The sequence below is a fragment of the Cordyceps fumosorosea genome, assembly GCF_001636725.1.
Source record: "Cordyceps fumosorosea ARSEF 2679 chromosome Unknown scaffold_46, whole genome shotgun sequence".
Taxonomy (NCBI): Eukaryota; Fungi; Ascomycota; class Sordariomycetes; order Hypocreales; family Cordycipitaceae; genus Cordyceps; species Cordyceps fumosorosea.
Window position 1 is genome coordinate 15,470 of NW_017387346.1, and position 10,752 is coordinate 26,221.

A 10,752-nucleotide genomic window follows, 5' to 3' on the forward strand; every position below is an offset into this window, starting at 1 on the left:
ACAATCCCAATGGGTTGTATGGTAGTTGAAAAAAGCCGAAATGGGATATAGGAGGAACGAGAAAAGGAACCAAACAAGTAAGAGTTAATGCTGTGTGGTTGTTGAGAAATGGATAGCGAGAGCAAGGCAAGGGCTGCTGGCGCTAGGGAAATTTAGTGACGTCGGCTGGGGGCAGGTCCCGCCGAAGCAGGATGGAACTATTTTCTTGTAAATACTAACTACCTAATATTATGTATTGTCTTTCTTATGTTTCCTATCTTTCTTGATATTTTATCTTCTATGTTTTCTATGTCCTCTATGCCCTATTTTATTTTTTGTCTTCTCTATCCACTGGATCTGTGCCCGTATCAAATGCGTCCACACCTTTGGAATCGTAGCAACGATTTTTGACCGGCACATCTGAATCTGCCAAGGCCTGGACTCTAGTCTGTCTTGGTGCTATTGGTTGGAATTCGCTCACGCTGGGCAATTAAATATTTCCTGGCCTGATGGTCCAGCTAATTATTTTGCTGGACTAGCTGTTGTAATTGACGAGGTCTCGTAAAACATCGGAGTCCGAAAGTAGCGGCTACCTTGGCCGATGTGGCTTGGCGAGGCACTTGAGGTGTAGGCAGTAGTCTGCTGATGATTGGAAAACGAAGGGAAAATTGACGAAGGAAATAGGAAGGCTAGCTACTACTGAGAATGTTCAAAAACGAGAAATGGTATCTGACAGAAACACTGTGGCAGAGCTTGCAATGCCTCCTCGCTGTCAGTTGGCAACGCGCCTTGCGTGGCTGAGCCTCCGCGCGGCGGAGATATCGTGAGCGGATGGCTCCACAGCCTCGGCGCCCAACCGCCCGGTGTGGCAGACCACTAAGCTGTTTGTGCGCAGTCATGACCTCATCGTTTTGAGACAATATAATGCGTCAAGTTTGAGGGAAATAAGAAGAAAAAAAAAGGAAGTTTGTTGCCCACATCCTCCTTTGCTGTGTGCATCAATGGAGATTTTGGACAGGGCTGGGACGATCGCTGTGGGACAAGAAAGACCTCTCATCTCGGGATCCCTGGCAAGCCTGGACGCCCGATCTCGACGAGACGCGTAATCACAGGGTAGTTGCTGCCAGGTTAGCGCTGGCTTTTTCTGCTGCCCCAGCAAACACGCGCTGGGCTTTCGGTTGGTCGGCACGGCATATTTGCGTCTTTCCTCAGTTAGGCTCGTCTCTGCCTGGACTGCTTGTAGCTACACTTGCATTACCAGCTTGTACCATGACTTGTATTCATATCCTACTGAGCTATTGAAGCAATTCTCTAACTGCCCCTTTCTTGCCCTGCCAAGAGTCCCTTGTCATGCAGTGGTACGCTAACACAATTTTAATGATGAGCTGCCTTGATTTTGCCCTGGAACTTGGAAGAGGTCGAAATAAGTCTCCGTTGTCAGATCCATGGCCGTGACAACCCATGTCAAATAACCGCACCAAGTGGCCCAGTTCCAGTCAGTGGATGCGCCCCCGTATTCCAGCCTCTGCCGCTCTAACTATGTAAGCTTTTGCTTTTGTTCCCCGCTGCCACTGGCTGGGCATCCACTGTAGTCTCTGCCATTCCGCCCGAATCATCCTGCCTCCTTAGCTCCTCCTGCCAATAGTACATACACATGTATGTATGTATGTACATAGGTACATAGGTAGGCAGTTGTAGCTGTAGCTTGGCGATGACGGCACCGCTACTTTTTCCCTTCTCTCTCCATCCCACACCATCCCATCATCCACGCTCGTTTCCATCTCTGTTTCTGAAGCTATATCGTCAATTGAACCATTACTCGCTTAACAAAACTCTAGACGAAATACCTGGATATGCATAGACGTTGAGTAGAACGGTGCTCCTCTCCTCCCACGACGGCCCCTGCTTCAGGCCCGCGACATCCATACCCAAACAGCCGCGCACATCAACATCACCACCATGGCGCCTCCAAAAGCTCGCCGCAACACTACAATCATCGCCTGGCTCTGTTATCTCATCACCATCCCCTTTCTCGTTCTCGTCCTAATCGGTAACACACACATCAATGGCGTTCTCAACGACATTTACTTCTTCAAGCTCGACGTCTCCCACATCATCCCCATCGCTGTCGAAAACTCCCAGCTGCTCAACTCGGTCGCCCGCAGCCTCGGTCTCCATGATTTTTATTCTGTTGGCCTCTGGAACTTTTGCGAAGGTTATCTTGATGAGTATGTTTCCACCTGGCCCTTCTCTATGCCCAGACGCGCAACCAAGGTAGCTAACATCCTGACAGAGGCGTCACCTTTTGCTCCCGCCCCAAGCAGTATTACTGGTTCAATCCGGTCGAGGTCCTCGTCAGCGAGCTGCTTGCCGGCGCCAAGATAGCACTGCCCTCCCAGGTTATCACCATCCTCACCCTCCTGCGTATCGGCTCGCAAGTCATGTACGGGTGCTTCATGGCCGGCACCATTCTAAACGCCATTCTGCTCGTCCTTACGCCCCTCGCCACCCGCCGCCGCTTATTCTCCCTATTTATCTCCATCATCGGCCTTCTTTCGGTCATTACGCTCGCCGTCGCCTCCGTCATTGCCACCGTCATCAGCGTCGCCGCCAGGATCGCGCTCACGGCCCAGGACCAGCTCAACATCAGCGCTGACATTGGCATCAAGATGTTTGTCTTTATGTGGATTGGCACCCTCGTCACGCTCCTCGCCTTCTTGCTGCACTCAGCCATGGGCTGCTTCTGCCGGCCACAGCGGATCAAGCGGTCGTCATCGTCGAAGCGTTCGAATGGCAGTATGGCCGAGACGAGTAGTAGCAACCACAATGGGTCACTTCCTCGATTTATGAGCCGAAAAAAGACGAAAAGCTCCTCACCGAAAAGTTCCTCACCGCAATAGATAGAAAGAGTGTAATAAGCTAGACTTTGGTATAATATGGGACTGGTCTTTTGCATTCACAGCTTGGCGTTTGGATACTGTAGACGGGTACTACATTGGATACAGCGAATTTATTTCCGGATTTTCAGTTTTAGGATAGACATTTGTTAGCGCAATACTGATGCAAGAAAGAGACTTTTTTAAAGATCAAGTGATGGGATTGGCGGGCGCTGCTCAACAGGGCAAGCATTGTGGAAAGCTGTCAACAAATCCTTTTAGAGACACAGATGTTTACTCAACGAAAGCACATGTTTAAAAAGGCTGCACGGGGATTTGGGTATGTTTTATCTTTATTTCTCTTGTTTTTGTCTAATTTCTTTTTTAACCTCTTGTTTTGTCTTTTATTATTATCTTGACAAATACATATCTCGAAGGGGTATCATTCAAATCGAACAAACTCCAACGCCATATTTGTTGTTCCCAAATCAAGTCTGTCAACGACAGAATCCCAGAAATGATAACAAACTCCCGATTGAATGCAGGGTACCAGTACACCCATAACTTCGATGCAACACCAAACTCCAAAACATAACCGAGATCCAATCCCGAGCACCGAAGAGGCAAACAGAGTACTAAATGGTCCAATGTTGAACACGAGAGCGAAACGAGCCGCAATTCCAGGCAAGCAGGCGAGACAGAGCTGATGCCGTGTGGCCGCCCGCAGAGACCACTGAAAAGTGCCCATCCCGTACGGTTTGCGGTCACGACTAATCTGCTCTTTGCATCTCATCCTGTGTTTCGACGCTGCCATCATCGTCATCGACTGCCTCGTCGTCGTCGTCATCGTCGCCGGCGTTCCAAGCCAGCACGGTCTTGTCCACCGAGACGGTGCCGTTGAGAACCTCCCCTACATCGCGGGCGGCGAGCGGCGCGTTCAGCACAAACTCCTTGGCGGCACTGACGCGCCCGCTGAGCGTGCCGCAGCGCTTCGCCACGAAGCACTGGTTCACCGCGACCGCCACCGCGCGCAGCCCGTCGCCGCGCACCGCGTCCATGGTGATCCAGTTGGGGTAGAAGTCGTCGGCAAAGGCCGGCCAGAAGCGCTCGACGAGCATGTCCCACGCCTGCCGGTTGACCTCGGTGATGCTCGCCCCGAGGACGAGCTCGAGGCCCATCAGCGTGACGATGAACTCGCTGCCGTACAGCGGCCACTTGGCGCCGCCCACGCGCGCCTGCCGCAGCGCGCGCACCTGGTCGCTGAGCAGCTTGGCGCCGTTGCCGGCGTCGGAGTAGCGCTTGCGCAGGGGGAGCTCGGCGGAGGTGACGAAGCCTTCCCGGGCGCCGGGCCAGGAGGGCACGTCTCGGATGCGGGACTCCTCCATGCGGACGATGACGGCGGACTCGCCGCCGCCGATGAGTCGGTTGAGGGGCAGATGGGAGAGGTCCTTACCCGGCGTGATGTAGGCGCGGTGCTTGAGGTGCGTGAAGCCCTCGACGACCTCGGCGACGGCCGCGGCGTCCATCGGGTTGAACCACTTGCGCCCGTCGCGCATCTCGCTGCCGTCGACGTCGATGATGACGAGCTCGCCCGGGTGGTCGTCGTTGAACTGGTTCACCTGGCGCACCAGCTCGGCCTGCGTGATGCCCAGCCCGCCGTGGTAGAGCCCCAGTAGCTTGGTGCCGTGGGCCTCGAAGACGCTCCCGTTCTTGCCGATCGCCGGCCGGCAATCGATGACGCGCACGCCGCCGCGCGCCATCTGCGTGTACACGTCGTAGTCCTGCGTCAGCGTGTTGGCCGCGTTGCCGAGGCCGAGGCGCTTGGTGAGCGCGTACATGCCCGAGTGGTGGGAGCGCGGCAGCGTGACCTCGCGGAGCGTGCGGGTGCCGATCTCGGGCAGCGTGGCGCGCATCCACGCGGTGTCGATGTCGTTGGCGAAGAAGCGGCCCTCGGCGCCGGCGAGCACGAACGCGGGGCTCACGACGCCGTCGTGCACGCCGAGGTCGACGACCGCGGTGCCGTTGGCGTTGCCGACGGTGCGGAGGGCGCCGCCGTACTCTACGGTGATGCGGTGGGGGCGGTCCTCGGCGATATTGAGGGTGAACCACGACTCCTCGCGGGTGCCGACGAGCCGGTACACGGCCTCGGCGCGGCTGTTGAGCTCGCGCGTCCAGGCGATGGCGCTGACGGACTGGCCGGGATCGATGGAGTGGGCCAGCTTCTCGGCGAAGTTGCCCTTGATGTTCCAGGTCTTGACGCTGGACATTTGCCACCGGTACGGCGTCGCGTTGATGAGGCCGACCCAGATGCCGCCCACGTCAACCTGAGGTTGGAAGCGGGGCATCGGCCTGTCGAACAGGCCCAATTTGGTGCCGGCGGCGGCGCTGGGGAAGGACCGGTTGTTGTTGTTGTTGTCCTTGAGGACGCTGTTGAGGAGCTCAATCTTGGTCAGGTTGGCGGTTGTGTTGCCGGTGGGCTCGGCGAGCTCGGGGTCGGTGGTTTCAAACTGAAGCTTGCTCAATTGCTCCGCTGAACATGAGTGTTAGCAAAAGATGTGCGGTGGGCGAGAATATTGCCGGGGAAAGGGGAGTCTCCTTTATGTACTTGAAATGCCGAGGAGGCTAGCAACTGCGGCGAGATTGGTGTCAACATTGCCTTTACCTTTGACCACGTTATCGTCTTCCGACGGGTGGTCCGAGTCGTATATTTTAGCGGTAGTCCGTGGGAGCAACTTCTTTGACGTTGGCGTCGCCACCTTTGTGGTGGTGGTGATATTGGGGATGAGACTCGCTGTAATAGTAGCAGTCTCTGCCGTCATGTTTGTAGAGGTGATATTGACACTTGGAGTGAGACTCGCGGTGATTTTAGCAGTCTCTGTCGTCGCGTTTGTAGTGGTGATATTGGCACTGGGAATGAGAGTGGCCGTGGCGATATGCACCCTGGTTGAAGTAGAAGTCACCCGCACGATGGTGATTTTCGTGACGGTTTGCTGCGTGGTTGTCTGGTTCGTTACGTTGAAGGGCGCGGCGTCGGCGAGGGAAGCGAGACCGACAGCGAGGAGCTTGACAATGGAGGACTTGATGAACGCCATGATGAGCTTGCAGATGAAGGCAGTTGAGAGGTTGCAAGAGAAAATTTGCCAACAAGGACGACCAAGCTGTGTAGCTAGGTATCGGGATGAGGAAACGGTGCGATGAGGCAGGATGGAGACCGAAGTTTAGGCAAGATTCAGAAGCGAACGGAGAGAATCTGTGGGAGGGGGGTCTTGTATTTAATAACAGACCATTAATTTCAAACATTTTACGTGTTTATTATAGAGTCCCTAGTCATCGTTCCGCGAACAGATGTTAAAGGCTAAGTATAAGACTATCCACGCCGTCCACTGCCATGGACTCACCTGGGCGTCGCCAAGTAGAATTAGACGAGGCTGACGATGCCCTCGTGGCAGAAACTAGGGCATTAGGCAACGTTCGAGAACAGCGTCGCCCTGACGATCCTCAACATAGTCCACGAAGAGAAAAAAGTCAAATCGCGAACGCGTAGGTCTAGAATTCTCACAGACGAGACGGAATCGCGGTTGATTCCCCCCCCCCCATCGCACAAAGGAAGAACTGATCTGTCACGTGGGACATATACCTGACAGAAAATCGACTTGTAGAAACGCACAACAATCGTGGGGAAAGCAAACCCACTTAGACGGTTGATTCTGTGGAAGATTGGTGCGTCCAAATATAGTTTGCAGAAGCGAAATGCTGAAGCCTCAATATCCAGGCAAACGCACGCCATGCTTGAAGCATTTGGCAGAACAAAGGTTGCTGAGCGCCTCAAAAGAAACCTTGCAAAAAGGCGAGACAGGGCCAAGCAGTGCTTATGCACGGACATGAATGTGGTGGCTGCAAGGAAGAAAAAGTCATCATAATCATTCATCATTATGAAACTAGAAAACCCCCACCGGTCAATTATGCTGTGTAAGACGAATGCATGTGCGATGACTTTACCAGTCACCAGTCCTAATCCATCTCTATCTGGTTGGCAGGCGGCCATTACCGGCATCGGCATAAGCATCAGCGATAGCCCGCGTGATGATTGTACTAAGCCTGGAAGCCATCCATCTTTCTATAGAAACCGAGCGCTTCATGCCCACTTTGGATTGTTGGTCCTAACCATTTGCCATGACAACGCCGGTCATCAGGTCCTCGTCCTCAATCTGGCTGTCAAAGCCAACGCCAGGATCATGACCCTCCTTCTCAGCTCTCTTTTGCTCGAGAGCTACGTACTTGATATATTCTCTTTTATCGCTCAGGCGGTCGTTGACTTCCTTGTATTGTTGTTTCAGGGCCGTGATGCGCATGTGCCTGGTGGCAATCTCCCGTGCGAAATCTTGTTCTGTCAGCACCGATGACGTATCACCGAATTTGAGAAAGGTACCGGCCGTTCCATCAACTTTCAAGATACCCTTGAGCATGCCAGAGCCCAGCATGTCCTGAATTAGAGCAATGACGTCTTCATCAGTCTTCAGCGGCTCTCCTGTTAGAGCGCTGCTGGTTAGGCGTCTGATCTGGGAGATGGACACTTCCGCAAAGACTTTTCGCAGATTGAAGATCTCCCATTTTTGGAATGAGGATAATACTTCGGCAACTAGACTTGTAGTGTCATCTTGTTGCCATATTCCTGCATTCGTCTCTGCACACTCTTTCAAGCCCTTGGCGCTAGGTGCGACAAAACGGCTAGCAAGTTCTTTGTATTCAGCGCTGAGCGAGTTGTATGATGCCACGGGCTGCTGTGAGGTGTAAGAAGGTAGTGAATGTACCTGGCCGGAGTTCAAAAGCCCGACAAGGAGCCATCTTTTGTGGCACTCCGTCATGACCTTGCTCACCCCCCGATCTTTGGTGGGGTGTGTGATGACTTGTTCCAGAGCCGCAAAGGCCTTGCTCCAGTCTCGTCGACTAGAATACACAAGAGACCTGAGAAAGTTGTATTCCAGAACGGAACTGCTCTTGAGGCCGTCTGTGAGACCGGTTGCTGTGGAGATGTACAAAGTGGGAGGGAGGGAGGGGTCGCACAGCCTTCGCCAGTCTCGCGTTTCCCGGCCAGACAACGTGGTCGGATAGCAAGTGATTTCCTTGTCCAGAACCTCGAGTGCTGGTTCCAATATGTTTGACTCGACAGCTATTTTGGCGAGAAGCAGGTGTGTCGACGTCAACAGGCTTCCTGTCGGGTCGATGCGGAGGATGGCTGTCGCCAGGAGTTCGACGGTAACGGCGGGCTACATTCAAGTCAGAACACGGCATCTTTCCCAAATTGCAGCCAACCTACGGGAAAAAGGCCACCAGAAAGGGCAAAGTCTAGAAAATTTCGAAAGATGGCGCCGACATATCGGATCTGAACGGGGTCGAAGCTTGTGAAGAAGTGCACAATCTTGTCCAACAGCACCTGTCTTTCGACGTGCTCCATCCCAGAGGCTATGATGGTGTCGAGTAGAAACAAGCATCCGATCGAGTTTCGAGAGGGATCGATTACCTAAGGCGCAACAGCTGCGATCAGCTATTCTGGTTGGTGGTCAAACGCGGGGGCGACCCAGCCTTACCTCCAATGCTCGTCGCGGGTCGGCACCCAAGGCTTCCCTGGCAGACTTGGGGATGGCGGTTGCCTGGGCCAGGTATCCTCTGATCTCGGCATCGCGATTCTTGACGCCTCCGCGGGGGCCGGGGTCTGCTAGGGAGTTGAGAATCACGAGCGCGTGGTCCATGGTGGCGGTGGTCTCGATTCTGGGGAAAGAACGAGCTGCCCGCTGATCAATGAGGCCGACCGGTAGTGAATTTTGCTGCTTGGAAGGAGGCTGAGAAGATTGATCGATTTAATAAAGAAAAGAAAAGCACGCCAATAGGGGTCGTCGTGTTGGATGTTGAAGAATCAAGCAAGGGTGGTTGTTTGCGTGGTGGGGTTGCGAGATCGAGCTGACCGATGTTATTAGCCCAGGGCTTCAGGCAACACAAGCGCGAGTGCTGTCACCACTTCACGCCTTGAGGCCTAGGCGGCTGCAGGTACTATGCAGCCTTGCAAACCATCTTTCTAAAAATATTTGAAATATTTCCAAAGTAGAAAGAGCAACTGAAAAAGCGCCATTTTCCCACTACTATACAATTAGTCTAATACGTCCCGTTCCCAAATTATCGCTGTTTTCCGTCTCAGTCATGAGTACCCACCAAAGCCGTCATTTCTGTAGTACCAAATTGTTTCCCAAAAACCCCAAGTCCAATGAAAACCCCATGTGCAATGCAATCCCAAAAGGCATGAACGAGTTGAACCTGAGCCATAATTCCCTAGCAAGCACGCCTAGGCCCCCGAACGAACGGAACGATGCCGTTTTGCATCCACTGCGAGCCTGGGGCCTTCCAGATGGTCGGTCCCGGCATGAAGCTGGCTTGCGCGTTCGACGGCTCTCTCGGCGGCACGCTGTGCTGCAGTTGATGTAACTGCTGCAGCATATGGTGCCGCTGGTGTTGTATCTGCGGTTGTAGCATCTGCTGTTGCCGCTGTATCTGCGGCTGTATAATTTGCTGCTGCAGCTGCGGCTCGAAAGTAGTCGGAGGAGTCACAGGGTGACTGCGGACTCGCAGAGCTTCATTGCCGCCTGGCTGTGCCGTCATCATCGTTGCCGTCCCGGAGAGCCCAGGCGAGGAGGAGGACGGCGGCGGCGTGTTGGGCGCTCCTCGACGTTGCAGCCGATTTTGATCCTCGGTATGCTTCTTCCACCACGTCGGTAGTCCGTGAAAGAGGCCGAGGGACTGCTGCGTTGCCTCGTCCTGGGGCATCTCGTGCTTGAACTTGCATCCTTGCTGCGTGAAAGCGCAGACGCCCTCGTGAATCCACTTGTCGCAGTAAATCTTGACCCTCCTGGTCGACTTGGGACTCGTGGCGACGATGCAGTCGATTTGTTTCTGGATCTCATGCTCTTTTAGTACACAGCGTGCTTGAGGGGAGGGACCCTGAGATGGATGTTGTAATTACCTGAAGATTGTCTGGCAGAGGTGACGGCTGCTGCTATCAGTTCGTCAGTCTGACGGATGGACCAGCGTTTGTGCTCGGGCCCGCAGCACTTACCTTTGATACGACGACTTGACGACAGTCCCTCGCATTTTCGAGATGCAGCTTCTCGATGGGCTCGAGTATCACCATGCCGTCGTGCTCCTCCTCGAGTCTCGGGACGTCTTTGAGCGGAGGCAGGGTGTCTGCCGGTATTAACCTCGTGTACTGCCCGTTCCCGCGGCTGAGATAGTAACTGAAGGCATTTGACGCTTGCCGCTCAAACGTGTAGTTGACGAGACCCGGACCGCCCGCTGGCAGCAGTGACTCGGGGTTGGAGCCGACGCTCGCGCACGACGACGAGGCTGTGTGCTGCCTTGAGCTGCCGCCGACGCCGTCCAGGTGCATGCTCCCGCGCAAGCTCAGCGACGCGGTGTCGACCGGTGAGCTCTGCACCGACTGCTGCACGTTCCAGACCCTCCTGTTCATGTTGATACTGGTGCTGATGCCGCTGCCGTACTGGTGCTGCTGCTGCTGCCGCTGCTGCCGCTGCTGCTGCTGCTCGCTTGGCTGTGACTGTGTCGTAAATGGCGGTGGTGCTTGTTCAGGCAGCAGCGAGGTGGATGCGGGCACATCACAAAACGACATATCGCAAACGTTTCTTGCGAACGACAAGGGGAACCGAGGACGGTGATGAAAGAAAGGAGAAGAAGAAACAGCTGCGTTCAAATGCAATTTTAAATATAAATTCGAGGAGGCTGGATCTTTCTGGAGACAGGTCGTTTGAGCTGGTCTTTGCGCTGGGTTGCTTTCCCGCTTCGCGCTGGCCCGAGAGCTGTGGTCGAGCGTGACACAAGAAGGTGAAAGGCG

The 10,752-nt window shown here is 54.3% G+C and overlaps 4 protein-coding genes across 4 annotated transcripts; 1 reads left to right on the top strand and 3 right to left on the bottom strand.

Moving 5' to 3' along the window:
- Nucleotides 1–1,938: 1,938 nt before the first annotated feature.
- ISF_09329 (integral membrane protein) lies at nucleotides 1,939–2,879 on the top strand (the record flags this gene model as incomplete). Its single annotated transcript, XM_018852932.1, has 2 exons — nucleotides 1,939–2,207; nucleotides 2,273–2,879. The coding sequence occupies 2 exons, from the start codon at nucleotides 1,939–1,941 to the stop codon at nucleotides 2,877–2,879; spliced, it is 876 nt and encodes a 291-aa protein (XP_018699859.1).
- A 746-nt stretch (nucleotides 2,880–3,625) lies between these two features.
- ISF_09330 (LysM domain-containing protein) lies at nucleotides 3,626–5,947 on the bottom strand (the record flags this gene model as incomplete). The annotated part of the gene is made up of 2 exons (XM_018852933.1): nucleotides 3,626–5,385; nucleotides 5,518–5,947. The coding sequence occupies 2 exons, from the start codon at nucleotides 5,945–5,947 to the stop codon at nucleotides 3,626–3,628; spliced, it is 2,190 nt and encodes a 729-aa protein (XP_018699860.1).
- A 1,068-nt stretch (nucleotides 5,948–7,015) lies between these two features.
- On the bottom strand, nucleotides 7,016–8,605 carry ISF_09331 (COP9 subunit 3; the record flags this gene model as incomplete). Its single annotated transcript, XM_018852934.1, has 3 exons — nucleotides 7,016–8,122; nucleotides 8,173–8,376; nucleotides 8,444–8,605. The coding sequence occupies 3 exons, from the start codon at nucleotides 8,603–8,605 to the stop codon at nucleotides 7,016–7,018; spliced, it is 1,473 nt and encodes a 490-aa protein (XP_018699861.1).
- Nucleotides 8,606–9,179: 574 nt separating this feature from the next.
- ISF_09332 (chromodomain-helicase-DNA-binding protein 4) lies at nucleotides 9,180–10,530 on the bottom strand (the record flags this gene model as incomplete). The annotated part of the gene is made up of 3 exons (XM_018852935.1): nucleotides 9,180–9,797; nucleotides 9,868–9,900; nucleotides 9,961–10,530. 3 exons carry the CDS (start codon nucleotides 10,528–10,530, stop codon nucleotides 9,180–9,182), a joined length of 1,221 nt encoding a protein of 406 aa, XP_018699862.1.
- Between the last annotated feature and the right edge of the window lie 222 nt (nucleotides 10,531–10,752).